The sequence below is a fragment of the Genypterus blacodes genome, unplaced genomic scaffold (genome assembly GCF_046128005.1).
Source record: "Genypterus blacodes isolate CSIRO-AG114 ecotype Tasmania unplaced genomic scaffold, CSIRO-AGI_Gbla_v1 ptg000015l_1, whole genome shotgun sequence".
NCBI classification, from domain to species: domain Eukaryota; kingdom Metazoa; phylum Chordata; class Actinopteri; order Ophidiiformes; family Ophidiidae; genus Genypterus; species Genypterus blacodes.
Genome location: NW_027466829.1, coordinates 1,784,046 through 1,799,108, shown reverse-complemented (window position 1 = coordinate 1,799,108; position 15,063 = coordinate 1,784,046). Strand labels below are relative to the sequence as shown.

The 15,063-nt window shown below is 49.3% G+C and overlaps 1 protein-coding gene across 4 annotated transcripts in view; it reads right to left on the bottom strand.

The window, feature by feature from the left end:
- Nucleotides 1-15,063, bottom strand: part of hipk2 (homeodomain interacting protein kinase 2) — a 68,554-nt gene that overhangs the window by 13,505 nt on the left and 39,986 nt on the right. For all 4 annotated transcript variants that reach the window (XM_076171876.1, XM_076171895.1, XM_076171904.1 and 1 more), the window contains exons 3-7: nt 7,648-7,771; nt 6,860-6,979; nt 5,326-5,412; nt 1,858-2,042; nt 1,553-1,715 (exon numbers count right to left, since the gene is read on the bottom strand). In XM_076171876.1, coding sequence (XP_076027991.1) covers nt 1,553-1,715; nt 1,858-2,042; nt 5,326-5,412; nt 6,860-6,979; nt 7,648-7,771 — 679 coding nt within the window. The remainder of the gene's footprint in view (nt 1-1,552; nt 1,716-1,857; nt 2,043-5,325; nt 5,413-6,859; nt 6,980-7,647; nt 7,772-15,063) is intronic.

Genomic DNA, 15,063 nt, shown 5'->3' with positions numbered 1-15,063 from the left:
ACAGTGTTGGATTCTAGAGTATCCCACAGTCACAGTTGTTTGTTTAAATACAAAGATAACAGAATGGATAATGAGCCATAAGAACGAGCTGCAGCAAAGTTTAACATTTCATGTCACAATTTTTCCATCCATCCTCCAAATCAATATGCCTGACAGGAGTCATAGTTCCCCACCAGCACTCATTCTATAATTATGTCGGCTTAGGTAACTGCAGCATGTGTGCGCACATGTGCAACGCTAAAACTGCTTGGGAACATCCTAGATACAAACAAATGCTTTTAAGAGACACTGTTTGCTCAGCTTGCACTTGCGTAGTATTTCACCACAGTCTAATTTTAGCTCTTTCATTAAACGCACATAGGGGCGGAGGGAAACACAGAGACAGCGCTTTCATTTTTCATTTGCTCTCTTTAGCGTGTTCGATGAACACCAGGGGAGGGAACATAATCAATATGGCACTGTGGCATTCATCATAAACAAGCGCGGAAGCTGCAAAATACAAGCCAAAGACGCATTCTGGCTTCACGAATGAATCGAGCTAAATAAATCACTAACTTAACTCTGTCTACATACCCCGAGAACAAAGCGCAAAAAAGACAAGCTGAGGGAATGTTAATCCATTTAAATCACAGCAAGATTGGGTTTTTGTCGCATGCTGCACAGTGTGAGCCGGCTCGATATACTCGGTGATAAAGAACTCTGTTTACTGAGGAAAGGGGAGGAAGGGGGGGGGGGGAGCTGAAGTTGTAACTAAGCACAATCTGGAAAACCGTGCCACCCAGCGCTGGGTGATTCCGGCAAAAGCTGAAAGTCAGCGGTTTCGATTCACAGGCTATTCTGGAGCGAGCGTGGTGAAGCACCCACAGGCTAAAACCAGGCGAATGGCAGGAAAGAAGACAAGACAGAAGAGAGGAGAGAGCGAGAGAGCGCGAGAGGGAGAGGGGAGGCGGGGGGGAAAAAAGAAGAGAGGAAGCCTGGTAAAGGGATTCTTAAGGCCTGAAAGCCCCAGAATGCAAGGCAAGCAGGAAGTGGGGCTTGTCATGTGTGTAATCAGCACTTTGTGACAATCCCACAGGACCCTGAGGCATAGACAGAAATGCGGGCAGACAGATATACATGCAGGAAGGCAGAGAGACGGAGCACTAAACACGGAGAGGTGCAGAAAGACCGGCGGCAGAGACGGAGAAAATAGAACAGACAAACAGCCGCGCTCAGGCTTTCAAGCTGTTTAACTACTGACAGTCGAGTCTTAGAGGTGGAGGCAGGTTGGATAAAAATACAACGATTAGGGCCGACCGGACAAAGTGTGCGGATATACATTTGCTAAATTGTGTGTGATATGTGCAGCAGGCTATATATTATCTGAAATGAATACATAATACACGGCTCCGTTGGGAAATAAACGTTCTTTGTGGAGCATTCGAGGCTCCGCTGTGTGCTTGTGTCAATCATTCCCTCAGTCGTGTAGCACGCTAATGCGCAGCTTAACATACTTGACAACAAAGTCAGTGTGTCCCTCTTCTTTGGTGAATGATTGCCGTGCGTTTTGTACCTGGCTGTGCACAGTGTTAAGCTGGTTGTTGAAGGTCATGGTGAGGTTGGTGGAGGTGCTGGGGGCCACGTGGGTGATAAAGGGCGTCTTGCTCTGGTTGACGGTGTCGTACATGTTCACGCGCCGCTTGCAGATCTCCATGTTTTGAAAGCACGACTTCACGCTGTGCGGAGAGAGAGAGACAGAGAGAGAGAGAGAGTGAGAAAGAAGTGAGTGAGCGCTGTCCCTTAAGACGGAGGCAGCTGTTATTTCACAGTTCGCAATTATGATTCGGTTCTAAACGAAGGTAACAGATGAGCGCGTACTGTGTGCTGTGCGGGTAATCGAGGAGATGCGACATGGTCACAAAGGGGTGATTGAGCGTTTCAATCGGCGTGATCCTCTTGTCTGCGTCGATGGTCAGCATCTTGGTTAACAGGTCGATGAACTCTCTCCTGTCTGCCTTCTCCGCCAGCATCTCGCTCCCCTCCAGATCTGATGTCATATTGACCTGGAGAAAATACACCGACAAGCACACGCGTTAGCAATTCTAAACACACACATACACGCACACACACACACATACTCGCAGCTCCTTAATGGCTGATTGAATATTCGAGGTCTGTGTTTTTCTGCTGATGACAGAGAAAATCTCCCCCACAGTTTATTCCCACAGAGAGAGCCCTATAAATACTCACAAGGCCTCATCAGTTAAGGTGTCAGTGTGTGTGTCACAGAGCCCAGTGATAACCTTGCACCTTAGTGACATTATAAACATTTGCACTGGTATTCATAGCGCCACTTGAAATATCTCCTGGCGCCTGGGCTGAGATTTTTATCTATTCCTGCGAAAACAAACTGAAAAACATCAACTCGATAAATGCAGCCATTGGCGAGTCTTTACCCCCCCCCCCCCTTCCACAAAGGACACCATTTTGCGAGTGCCTGCGAAAAAAGCTGACCCGGGACAACTTCACCTAAATACGCTCTGAGGCGACGGCTGGAAAAGCTGCCGCGCCGCTTCATCTGTGTTAAAACATCGAGGCTTATAAGTTGCGGATGAATATAGATTTCGGCCTTGTAGCGCACTTACATTGATCTGTTGTGCAGGAGTCAGGGGTGTGTGTGAGGTTGGGATAAGGATGGGGGGGGACTGGGACGTGGGTCTGGCCCTTAGCGAATGAGCGTCTGACAGCACGAGGACAGAGACGGGGACGGTGGCAGACAGGCAGCCTTGTTTATTGTGACTGCCATGCAGAGGCAGCATGCCTGTTTCTCATAAAGACGCAGCGCTTATCTTTAGGCCTGCTCCAGGGGCTATCAGATGTGCTGTCAATCAACACCGCAAATCTGATTCAATTCGCTCTCTCTATGCAGGTTATTCAGCCTGTGTATCCATTCCGCGCTGCCTGCCGTCTCCACCGCGGGAGATAAAGGGAGATCCTGCAGAATGAGCTGAGAAATAATCACACTGTCCTCTGCTTACGGATGAGATGACTTTGGGGCGAACACATGTGGCAGCTGAGGTGCACCGCAGGGAACCGGACGCCATGATGGCAACGAGCGTTTTAGGTCAAAGAGGAAATGGAATATAAGCATCAATCTTTGCAATTTCCTTTCAATCGAACGGAAACAAACATGGGGACTAAATGCGGCTCAATATAAAGACAAGGCTTAACTGTCCGCGTCTTGTCTTGTAGTGTTTACGGAGCCACATCTGTGTCGTGAGAGTGTGAGCAAGGACGGCAGATGTCAAAACAGCGGGACTGAGCTCGGACTGCGCCTCAGGATTTGTGGAGCAGGGCCTCAAACTTAAAGATAGTGTAAAACACACGCAGACGGACCCATAAATTAAATATTTTTAGTCAGACCAACACTACAATGAAAGAAAGTGAGTGTAACGAAGGCCAGATAAGGCGAGGGCCAGGTTACACACCATTTCAATTCACCTTTACGTTCCCCCCGCTGCTCCCATCAACAACCGCCGCCGAGACACTGAGGGGCTCACACATCAAAGTGAATCCATTTTCCAGCCGTTCCCCGGCCTCCCACCATCCGCAGCGGGCCTCTAGCGGGGTCTTGCCTCCGCGGTAAGTCGGTCTCTGATTTACTCAAATTAGATATAGTTGTGACTAAAGCCTCCCCACATTTCCCACGACTGAAAGGAGCTTCATTATCTCTTCCTGGCACCCAGCCTCTCTGTCTTTCAGGGCCTTCAGCTATATCATCCATTATACGCGCGGAGACAGCTGTCCACAATGCTGACTTGTTTATACGGCCTGGGATTGTGAGATGGGGTAAAATAGGCAGCTTTCTCCCACATTCAGCCTGAGCAGCGCTGCCATATCTCCTCCGTTGTTTTTATAGTAAGCCGACTCCCCGCTGCAACAGCCAGAGGAAGATGGGACATAGAGCTTGAAGCATATGAGACAGAGATGACCCTGGGGATATTACACTAGCGCTGGTTGGTTTCATTAACTCATATTCTTGCATGAGTGTGTGTGTGTGTGTGGGTGTGTATGTGTGTGTGAGTGTGTCTTAACTGTAAATTCAACAAGCCCAGGCAGAGATGATATCTTATCTCAGCTGACAGTATGTTATGCCAGACACACCTGACAGGCTGTGGGCATGACTGGACAGTCGTACCTTCTCCCCATCACTTAAGAAGCTAACATGTGTTACGTATCCACACGGGCAATTTGCCGAGGTTGCTGTTTGTGTATTACGATTGCCATATTCCAAAATAAATAATTTGCACCGTTATCTGGTGACTGTTCATTATCAGAGGCAGGATCCTGGAACACAGTGACACCGAAGAGAGCGCTGTCAGAGAGTGTAAGGGCCTGGGAAAGAATATTGTAATTTTCCATCCCCACTGCAATACCTGCCAGCAGCACCACTATTTGGCCAAGCGAGGGCGAACAAAACAGAGACTCCCTATCACCTCGCTGTCAGGCACGTCCTATCAAAATGTCATGGCTGAATGTGAACTTTCCCACCGTGGAGAGTGGAATTAACTGAGAAAACTGACAATGCATGTACCCATGTTTAGTGGCAGTGGAAGGCAGCGGGTTGCATGAAACCCCCCTAAACAACTACATTTGTAGATTCCCACAGGTGTTCTGACATGGAAATGCAGGGCTGGAAGCGGAGAGAGAGGTTAACCTGCTGAGTCACGCAGACACAACATCGCGCGCGTCCCACTGAGCGGGTCTGCGAGGCTGGATGGAACCTTCTGGAAAGTGGTGTGTGTGAGTGTGTGTGTGTGTGTGTGTGTGTGCAGGCAGACTTACATTTTGTATTCGTGCCCTGTATGCTTACATGTACTGCAGATGTAGAGAGTGAAAAACACAGCCGCAACGCTCACTCCTACTTAAATAAGAAAACAAACGCACACATATCAAACACGGGCGCTCGGGCTCGCCACATGTTTGGCTCAAAAGTTTGCCTGTAAGTTATTCTATAGTGGTTAGACAAAATGAAGAGCAGAGGCTGGGTTGAGGAAGGGTTTTGCCGAACAGCTGCTTTCATTTCGCTCAGCAAAATTCTATATGGCAGTGAAGCTACGCAGCATCTGGGGATCAGGCCTCGGCAGGATAAATATTTGAAAACGCTTCAAGTATTTGATAGATAATTCTCAGGATGGGATGGATCAAACTTGCCAGGGACCCAAACAGCCCCCATCAATGGGATCCACGTATACAGGACAGGCAGAAGCGAGCGTGTCAAAAGACGGGGCCGCAGGGTGAAATAATGCATCTATTGTACAGCGCCGATCCGGCGTAACTGCATACCTGCGCCATGTCGTCCAAGCAGTTGAAGATGTACTTGCGCGCCTCCTTGGACTTGATCCCTGTCTCACCCTCGTGGTCCTCCTGAGTCTGCAGGAGACAAGAAGCAGATGTTGCTCTCAAATCCCATCACACTTCCCCTCTGGAAACACACTATTTACATTTGGCTCATTACAGCCTCTTGTTGTTGATGTACAGCAGGGCTCGGCTTGCCCTCTGAGCAACCCTGGGGTAGCACACAAATATTCATCAAACAGCCTGGAAAGATAGGAGACAGACTCCATGTCACACAGACACGGGGGAGACATTGTACAGAACGAACACTGCATGGGTCGAGTTATACACAGGTGCAGGTTGACATAAATGCATGTGAGCTGTAGGAAAATGCATATTGACCCCAAATTAAAGAACCACCTTGACCAAATACATGGCACGGTTTAATTAAAGAGTATACACACATACTGTATCTGTGTGCATGCACATATGGCCTCTCAGAGTGGAAGCAAGAGGTTAGGATGCCCCAAAGCATCTGTCTGTAAGATTGAGAGGGTGGAATAGTCGAGAACATTTGAACGTCTCTCTCTCCCTCACCTTCTTACCTGCACCCACACTACTGCCTCCACAATTCATCACACTGAGAACACGAGATTGACAATTGAGGAGGTATTGATTCGTCTTCGTGGTAAAAGATGGTGTTGTTTTGGGTTCAAAGGTTCTCCCCAAATCAGATTCCAACAGAGGGAGACACACACCAAAGACAGTAGAACGTCTGATCTACCATCCACAAACACACGCAGAGTTAATTTCTGGTGAGGAATTTATTTTGTACAACCACAGAACCCAAATTAGGACCACATAGTTCCCAAACTCCCAGAAACATCCGAGCTATGTAAGTTTACCTGACAGCCTGACCTGAGCAGCTGTGTGGTTCTAAAGCAGACGTTTCATGTTTGAGCACCAATGACACGGCAACATCCATTTATGTCAGTGTGGTATGTGGCCGGGGTTCATTTGGTGCAGATAAGAAAGAGCGACGGGGAGAGAGAGAGAGATAGATCAATCTCGTGCACGGGCGTGACAGACATGGTATAAACATCTCCGTATCCTGCAGAGCCGGGATCAGTATTTGTAGGACGTATTCAATGCAGACAAGAACTATGTGTACAGATTCTCTGCGTGCCGCGGCAAAGTTCATCTAAAGTTAATGAGAGGGAGAGAAAAAAAGAAAGGAAAGGATGAAGCCTCCGTATTGAGTGGCCTACATAGAGGGACGGTGGGAGGGCGTTTGAGTAGGCACCCTCTGAGCTGGATTCATCACGCGGCGTTCCCATTTGCCAAATCCTCTCACACAGATCCATTCTGCTCTTATTACCCTCTCACTTTGTTTATAGCCGGCAACTGGACTGTCAGTGCCTCACACAGTGCAGCCAGAGTTTCTGGAATATTAACGACCCCCATGGAACAATGGGGATTTTGGAAGTTGCCAGTGCTGCGTTTGTGTGTGTGTGTGTGTGTGTGTCTGTGTGTGTGTGTGTACCTTCAGTCTCCAAAGAGGATACGTGGAGTCTGGGTCTCTGTTGAAGAACCTGGTGGTCTTTGTCCCTGCACTCAACAGATACTCTGCAGGCAGGCCCTGTGTCTGCGAGATGTACCGGATCTGGAGGAGAGAGAGAATGACAACCACATCAACCACACCTTACATTTCTTTCCATTATACGGCATACTCACATTAGTGACACACTTAACTGAGGGAGCAGTGTGTGTGCTCACTCCATGACAAATGAAGACTTTAAGGCAGCTGCTCTAGTCTGACATAAGCACTTGAAATTCATTGGGCTGAAACACACTCAGTACCCAAACATGACCTCAGCCCCGGCTCCAAACATTGAAATAAGACTTATAAATGAGTCACTTTGCTCACTTTTGGGGCAGCATGTTCTGTGATGGAGCACAACTCGCTCAAGGTTTTCCCCGCTGCGCCCCTGTCTGACTGATAGAGAGAGGGGAACGCGGCAATGTCTTGCTCTGGAGCGCAGAGGCTCCGCTAATTGGACAAGTGGCTGTGTGGCATCTGTTCAGATAAACAGCGAGGCTGCGCAAGAATCATCAGGGGGCTGTCAGGGGGATTGGGGAAGTATCCCGCTCACACACACACACACACACACAGACAGAGGACAACATACGGACATGACACACACACATACACATACAGTACATGGGCTTTAGCATGTGTGGTTATACCTAAAATCCCCACACACACACATGCCTGCCACAGATTGATGGGCACACGTCACGTTCTACTTCCTGCTGCCACTTGAGTCTTACCTGGTCAAACTCAGAGGCCCCAGGGTAGAGCGGCCATCCCAGGAAGAGCTCGGCTATGACGCAGCCCAGGGACCACATGTCGATGGCCTCGCAGAACGGCAAGCCGAGGATGATCTCTGGAGCCCTGCGGAGAGCCACAAACATCACACAGTTACATAAAGGACAAACAAAAGTGAGATTCTAACAAGCCGGTCTGCCTTTGAAGTGAGGCTCGATTACGTCATCGCCATTAAGAAAAACCTCAGATCCCCAACGGGCTTGTGAGGAAGAGCATTCGTCTCATTTTCACACATTTCCTGGGCTCACAAAAGTGCAGCCCTGGTGTAGTAAGCAGAGGTCAGAGGAGCGAGTCGACGGCTCTGCGTAGGTAGGAGTGAGGCTGGAAGCCCTCCACAAACTTTGGAGGAGCATTCCCAGAAAGATTTAATTAGGCAGCACACACACACACACGCCACACTCAAACACACACACATTCTCGCCACACTCAACAAAAATCACACATACAGACAATTCAATTTATATTATAAATCTATTTCAATTCTGTTCAGTTCAGTTTGATAGTAATAATATAGCATAGGAATAAGAGCTTTAGTATGACGTCAACACCATCAAGCTCTCTCGTTTTAATTCCGCCGTCACTTTGATTTCATCTTGCCGATAACTGATCCGTATCAGCGCAGGAGTACCACGCCTAGTCCGACCCCAGACATGCGAGATGAGGAAGAAAGAGGAAGAGGGGACAGCGAGAAAACGTGGAAACAATTATGCCATGAAAAACAAAACCGGCTCAAACGTTCTCTTGAGCATAGCTTCATATGTTTCCTCCAGGTTTACAGTATCCGTCACGTTACTTAACCAAGCGCCTCTTCTCTGTTCTCTCCTTTCCCCCAGTAAACACCCACGCGCACACACACTCCCACACAGATACAGTAACACACAAAGAGGCCATTTCATTCGGAACGGACATAAATATCCCTGATTTGATGAAAACGTGAAAATATTGTTTCAGTTACTCGAGTCGTGGCAGCGGTCTCGAACAATTCCCAAATTTCATTCCAACTGCCTCGACACATTTTATGTCCTGTCAGAAAGATGAATACATTCTGCGTGAGCTAATGTCTCTTGGGGGAATCTGGAATAAGCAAGGACACTGAGTGACTCTGCAGTTTAAATTTCAAAGCAGCTACGACACCGTACAGGGGACATTTTTCGGCATGTTAGCTATTACATTCAGTCCCATTGCCAGAATAAGTAAGTGGATCTCTCTTTCCGTCTGCAGCTTCAGTCTAGACCGCAGCAAACGAGAAGACCCTCGCCAATTAATAACAGGTTAACACCGTGACACGCAGAGCTCACAGCCTGAAGGCTCATCTCGGAAAACTTTCTGTCTCTCGCTCCTCTCTCCAACTCCCCCCCCCCCTCCGAATGCTGGCTACTGTGACCATGGTAACAAGTCTGGCGCTCCCGGGGCTGAGCTTAGGTGGGTTCTGGCAGGGTTTCAGACGGGGCGGGGAGAGAGAGAGAGAGAGCGGCGAGGGGGCTCTGGCCTCTGGCCCGCTGGAACTGTGGGCACCAGGGAAACAGAGAATGTGGAGAAAAAAAACAGCACCGGGAGACGCCATGGGACTTTATAGGGCCTGTCGGGGGAAAGGAGATGGGTGAGCGGCCTGAAAGCAGCGGGAGCGCTTGGAAGAGAATGAATGAACATACCTCACATACTTAAAAGCAAATTTCTGACTCTAGCACCCTGTCGTCTATTCATTACTTGGTGATGCTGGGCGAAGAGAAATGAGGCCACAGGCGATTGTAAATTGAGATCTGGCTGATATATATATACACATATATATATATATATATATATATATAGAGGGAGAGAGAGAGAGAGAGAGAGAGCTTGGTAAGGTAAGCTTGGTTGGCTTGCACATTATACAGTTTGTCCGCATTATGATTAAGGCAAAAAAATGTGGAGTAAGAAATCCGCGGATAGAAATAATAGGATTCCACGGATTGCCATATGTTCATGACTTACTGCTTAATTGGCTTATGAGGGGAAGTGCACCAGGTGAGGAAATGTACGCATTGCCTATACCGATTGTTAGCCGCTGAAGTATTCAGACGCTTGAGTAATTGGTGCATGTGAAAGCACTGAGACACAGCTACAGCGGAATACGAAGGAAAGATGGAGGCAGAGGAAGGGGAAGGAGGACTGAGAGGTCAGGAGAGACACAAATAAAGCAAATGACGAGGACTGGTGCTTAGCTGGCTGAAGAGCTCCTGTCACAGAAAGTGGTTATTGGGGTCTGGAGGGCAGCGGTGGAACAGACACCACGACAACACTCTAGCAACAGTATCTTAGGGCACCATTACGCACCGACACAAAGACACCTCCGCACACACACAAAGAGCTGTGGCGCCTATCAAGGGGCTGCCAAAGAGGCATAAAGAAGCCTGCTAGGAGGTGATAGCAGTGGGAACGGCGACCGTCTAATGAAGGCAGAAAACAACTGAGGGCAGAGAAGAGACCGAGACCGAGACCAGGAGCGGGGTCAGCGCTGCTCCTTCAACAGCCTGCTAACCTGCCCGCTGTGGACATGAAGGAGAGGGGGACAATGGCAGCTGTGCACATGTGGAACCACACACACGTGTACACTTGAAAAGGAATAGAATAAAGTAAAGAAGAACCAGGAGGCGACAAGCCCGCAAATCAAAGTATCAAAAGCGAGGGATGTTTATTATACTCTAGACTATATTAAACATGCTGTCTGTGAAGAAGTTAGTAATCAGGGTGGAGACAGACATCACTGTGTTTCTTTACATTCTGGTGTAATGAAAATTACACGCTGCCCCACCACTTCTCTGCTCCTTGTGTCATCAAAACGCTTCACTTCACTTCACAGTGCTCTGCTACTGCAAAAAAGCCCTGTTTGATTACGGGAGAACCGAAGAAAAAATATGTACGAGCCCCTGGAGAGAGAGAGAGCCGCACAAAAGCATAGGTTGGTCTCACAGTGCGAGGCTGCTGTTTGTTTGTTTTCTAACCAAGTCGCAGGGAAATTCTCCCTCCTCCCCCCCACGCATCAATACGCGTTGTGGAGATGAAAGCGGGCAGTGAAGCCTTTCATCAGATGCTCCTCTGGCTCACGCCGACGCACGCAGACGCATGGACGCAGACCGCAACGCCGTCAACATCTCCCTTTTCGCCCGTTCGCAGAAGCGAGGCTCTGTAATATCATCGGCGTAGTCGCAAAACAGGCGAGACTGCCAGCTGCTCAGAGGGCAGAGCTCAATGTTCTGTTCCCACGATTGAAGCTGCGCCACTTTTGATGTCATGGAAGTGTGGCTTTCATAACAGGCGACTTCAACGAACCTACTTAAATGGGGGTGCAATTAGTGCTAGGTATTTAGCTGCGGTGCAGAGTTTCTATGTGTGTGTGCGTGTGTGAGACTGTGTGTATCACCACCATGTGGCCTTTGCCCTTCGTGGGTGATTGAGAGATTTGCAAGCGTTGATGTTATGCTTGGATCCAGTTCAGTCTCAGCCTTGCCTGGGTTATGCTCTGGTTCAGTGCTCTCCTTGGGTTGTTCTCATGGTTTCTCTACTTCTACCCCCCCCCCCCCCCCCCCCCCCCTCTCTCTCTCTCTTACAGGAAGCCCCTATACTACACGGAGAGACAGAGAGAGTGACAGAAAAAGGGAAGGGAGGATGAGAGAGGGAGTACCGTCGCTGCTCATGATATTTAGCCGCAAATGCAAATCTCCCCCCCTACAAACGCACCACTGCCATCGCATGCAAAGCGCCCCGCACAGCTGCTGCTGCTGATGCAGGCCTTTCACTGGCAGTGATAAACAGCACATACATCTGCACGCGCTCCTTTCCTGTACCCCCTTCCCTTCCTTAAGCACTATAGCACAATGATTGACAAATCATGCAGATATTCAAATTCTGTGAATACCATCAGTGGTGTTTTTAAAGGGACTTTTGTTATTATTGCTAAGGCTTATCCGACAAAACATAAAAGTGCCCCGCCTATAGGAAATGTAATTTGTTTGCCTGTCAGTGCCTCCTTGTTGCTAGATGATGGAGTCTCGGCTCACGTGGTACGGTCACAAACTTGGATGTGCCTCAGAAGTGTGCTACATCAAGCTGACACTGCCAAGTTATCACCCTGTAGCTGCACCCCACCTCGTCCGTCTCCAGCTGGTGTGGCTATCGCAGACAGGGCCTGGGCGAGGGAGGGAGGGAGGGAGGGCGGTAAGCTTCTGGGTGCAGACCACACATGTCACGTATAGTGCAGACGGAGCGCAAGCTAACCGTCGGCCCAGTTGCGTTCTCTGTATTTCAAAAGGTCTGAATGAGAGGACACAGTGTTCAGGCTAGAGGTCCTTGACAAAAGGGGGTGGGTGGGAAGTCGAGAGAGCGAGAGAGAGAGAGAGAGAGAGAGAGAGAGAGAGAGAGAGAGAGAGAGAGAGAGAGAGAGAGAGAGAGAGAGAGAGAGAGAGAGAGAGGGAGAGCGAGTATGTCTGCCTGCTGACATCCTCCCAGCTGGCCTGGTCATTGATGAGTCCCAGTCCCCCTGGGAGCCAGAGATGGCACGACTCATGAATGGAGCCTTTCTTCTGCCACCCCACCCCAGCCCACCACCTCACCTCACCCCCTTCAGCCACCCCACCGCCAGCCCGGCCAGCCCCTACACCTCACCCCCCCCTGCACCGTCCCTGACACCCCCAGCCGTACCCTGTGCCAGCTCAACTCTTTCAAATCCCCTCAAACTAGGGCACCAAGGCCAAGCTAGAGCTCCCTCCCTCCTTGCCTCTCCGCCCTCTGCTCTATTGAACCGTGCCTCTGCTGGCCTGGCAGCCCACACACAAACACACATGCATACATGCACACACACACACACACAAACACACGCACACACACACACACACAGCTGACATCAGAGGCTGTGTGCATGTCAGGATGTATCCATCAGGCTGACCTTCCCTTAGCTTGGCTCCAGACGGGAGACTGACGGATCCCTGGGACCCTGCAGCATTTACACAATCGTGTACACACACACACACACAGAGACACACTCACTCACACACACACACACACACACACACACACACACACACACACACACACACACACACACACACACACACACACACACACACAAACACACACACTTGGGTCAGCGAGTCTACAGTAATGAGTGTAATCTGTTTCCCTTCCATTTCAAAGAAAGTTTTATTCAACAGCAGGGGCAGGCAATTATAAGCAAAGAGCAGAATGCAGCATGGATATAAACGACTAAAAATAAGATCTTTTTCAGGATATGGAGGGACTGGTGAGGTAGCGATGGTTGGGGAGAAATAGCTCTCCGCCAGCATTAACAGGAAAAAGCACTTCATGAGGAGAAAGCTTGCCATTTACAGGACTTTCCCCTCCCTATCTCTCTCTCTGCTGTTGCCTCTTCCCCTCTCGCCATCCCACGCGTTGCCCTCGCCTAATGTAAAAGGCTCTGGGTCGGAGCTGAGAATGACTGCCTTCCTCCCTTCCTCCCCCCGGGGGGATCCATCTCCATATTCATGCCCTTAAAGGTTCCTCCTCAGCCTGTTTGAAGGCGGTCCACATAAAAAACACTTTCTCCAGATATATTGCACGGTGGTCACTGACTGTGAAATCAATGTGCAGAGTTACACCCCCTGCTGTGCACCTGTGGTTCAGAGGAGCCCGCCCCAACTCTTGACACATACATTAACACGCTGACACTCACTATTGCACCGCTGCACTTTCCCAATCCCTGCTCTCCGCCTGGGCAGAACCGTGCATCAAGCAGGCATGTGATCAGCTAAAATGCTCATTTATGTAGGCAGGAGACTGGAGATGGAATTTAAATTTAGTGACTGGAGTTCTTTTTTTTGGGGGGGGGGGGTTTGGACAAGGCCACCTTTTTCGCGGAGACCTTGGGTCTCTCTCGGCGAACTGGAGCAACATTCCTGGTGCTCAAGGTCCTGAAAACAGACCTCCCTCTCTCTTTTTCTTTCTCCCGCTATCGGAAAAAAGGCAGAGTGAAAGCGCTGACGAGGCTGTCACTGTTTTACCTGTTTAAGTATTAGCATTCCTCCGTGTCTAACAGCGCATTACGAAAGGCGTACGGAAGCATATGGAGGGAAGGAAAAAGAGGGAGAATATTTAAACTGGGTTCACGGAACACGATCTGAAGCTGAGAGCGACTGACTCACTGAACGGCGTCAGACTTTAATGACAAAACAACGACGACAACAAATAGCAACGCTCGCAGACATATTAGGAAATAAACTGTTCAGAGGGAATTATAAATAAAGTTCAGTGAAATGCATCGCTGTGGGCTGGCTGGGTGACAACCGCGTTTATGCGTGTGCAGTCTGAGGTGCTGATTCAACAGAACCTGAGGGTGTGAAGCTGTAACTGTGACTTATTTGGCTTTTATAGACAGCAGCTGTACATCCAAAGGTCGCCTAATTTCCACTTTCTCCCCGTTACAGTCGTAATCTCGCTCACGCCCCTTAGAGAGACGTCGTGTGAGGAAGAATCCACCGCCCCTGTCTCTGCTGCACACATGGCTCATGCTGCCCTGTTGGCACGGAGCGGCCCGGTCAATATTAGCACACAGGATATGCCACATTCTCTCACATGGCATCACCACATGTCACTAAACACAGGCTGTTTTTAAACTGAGCACGCTTGTAGCCATATCACATATCCCACTTATTGCCGGGTAACACAGAACACTGAACACTGTTTCATTGCTTTAACAATGCAGTTGCTGCCACAGAGCATTTCTCCACTACCTCTGCTAAAAATCCTTCTAATAGGAACAGTAATAGCCACAAAAACCAAACAAGCAGAGCGGCGTCAGAGCTGCTCAGCTGTCCATTGACTAATCTATGCAGTGCTTCATCCTTCCTTGTGGTAATTACCTCTTTCCTGTGGTTATTGTTATTCTCCAGCATGCTGCTGATCCTATCAGTAATACATCTCATTTCCACCTGCAACCAGCGGGCTCTCTCCATTAGCTCTCCATTCACCAGCACCCCCAACCCCCATCGGCTAGCGCAGGGGTCAAAGGGACCTCCTTCGACGGCGGAGGCGGCGGTGAAGAGAGGGGTCACGGAGGAAGGAGAAGGACGTAAGAGGGAAGGAGAGGGGGGGACACAACAATGGGAGATTGATGCCCGTCCACACCCACAGACGCACACTTATAGCCTGTCCCTTCTCCCTCTCCTGTCAAAGGGAACAGTGCCAGGAAGGATTTGAGATTGGTAAATGAAGGGTATCTGTCATATAATGATGCTTTTTGCACAGACAGCCTGGAGAAAAGATGTAGTAGGCGCCGAGAGGGAGCCTCAAGTCTCTCCAGCCCTATTAGGGCACTGGACTGACAGTCA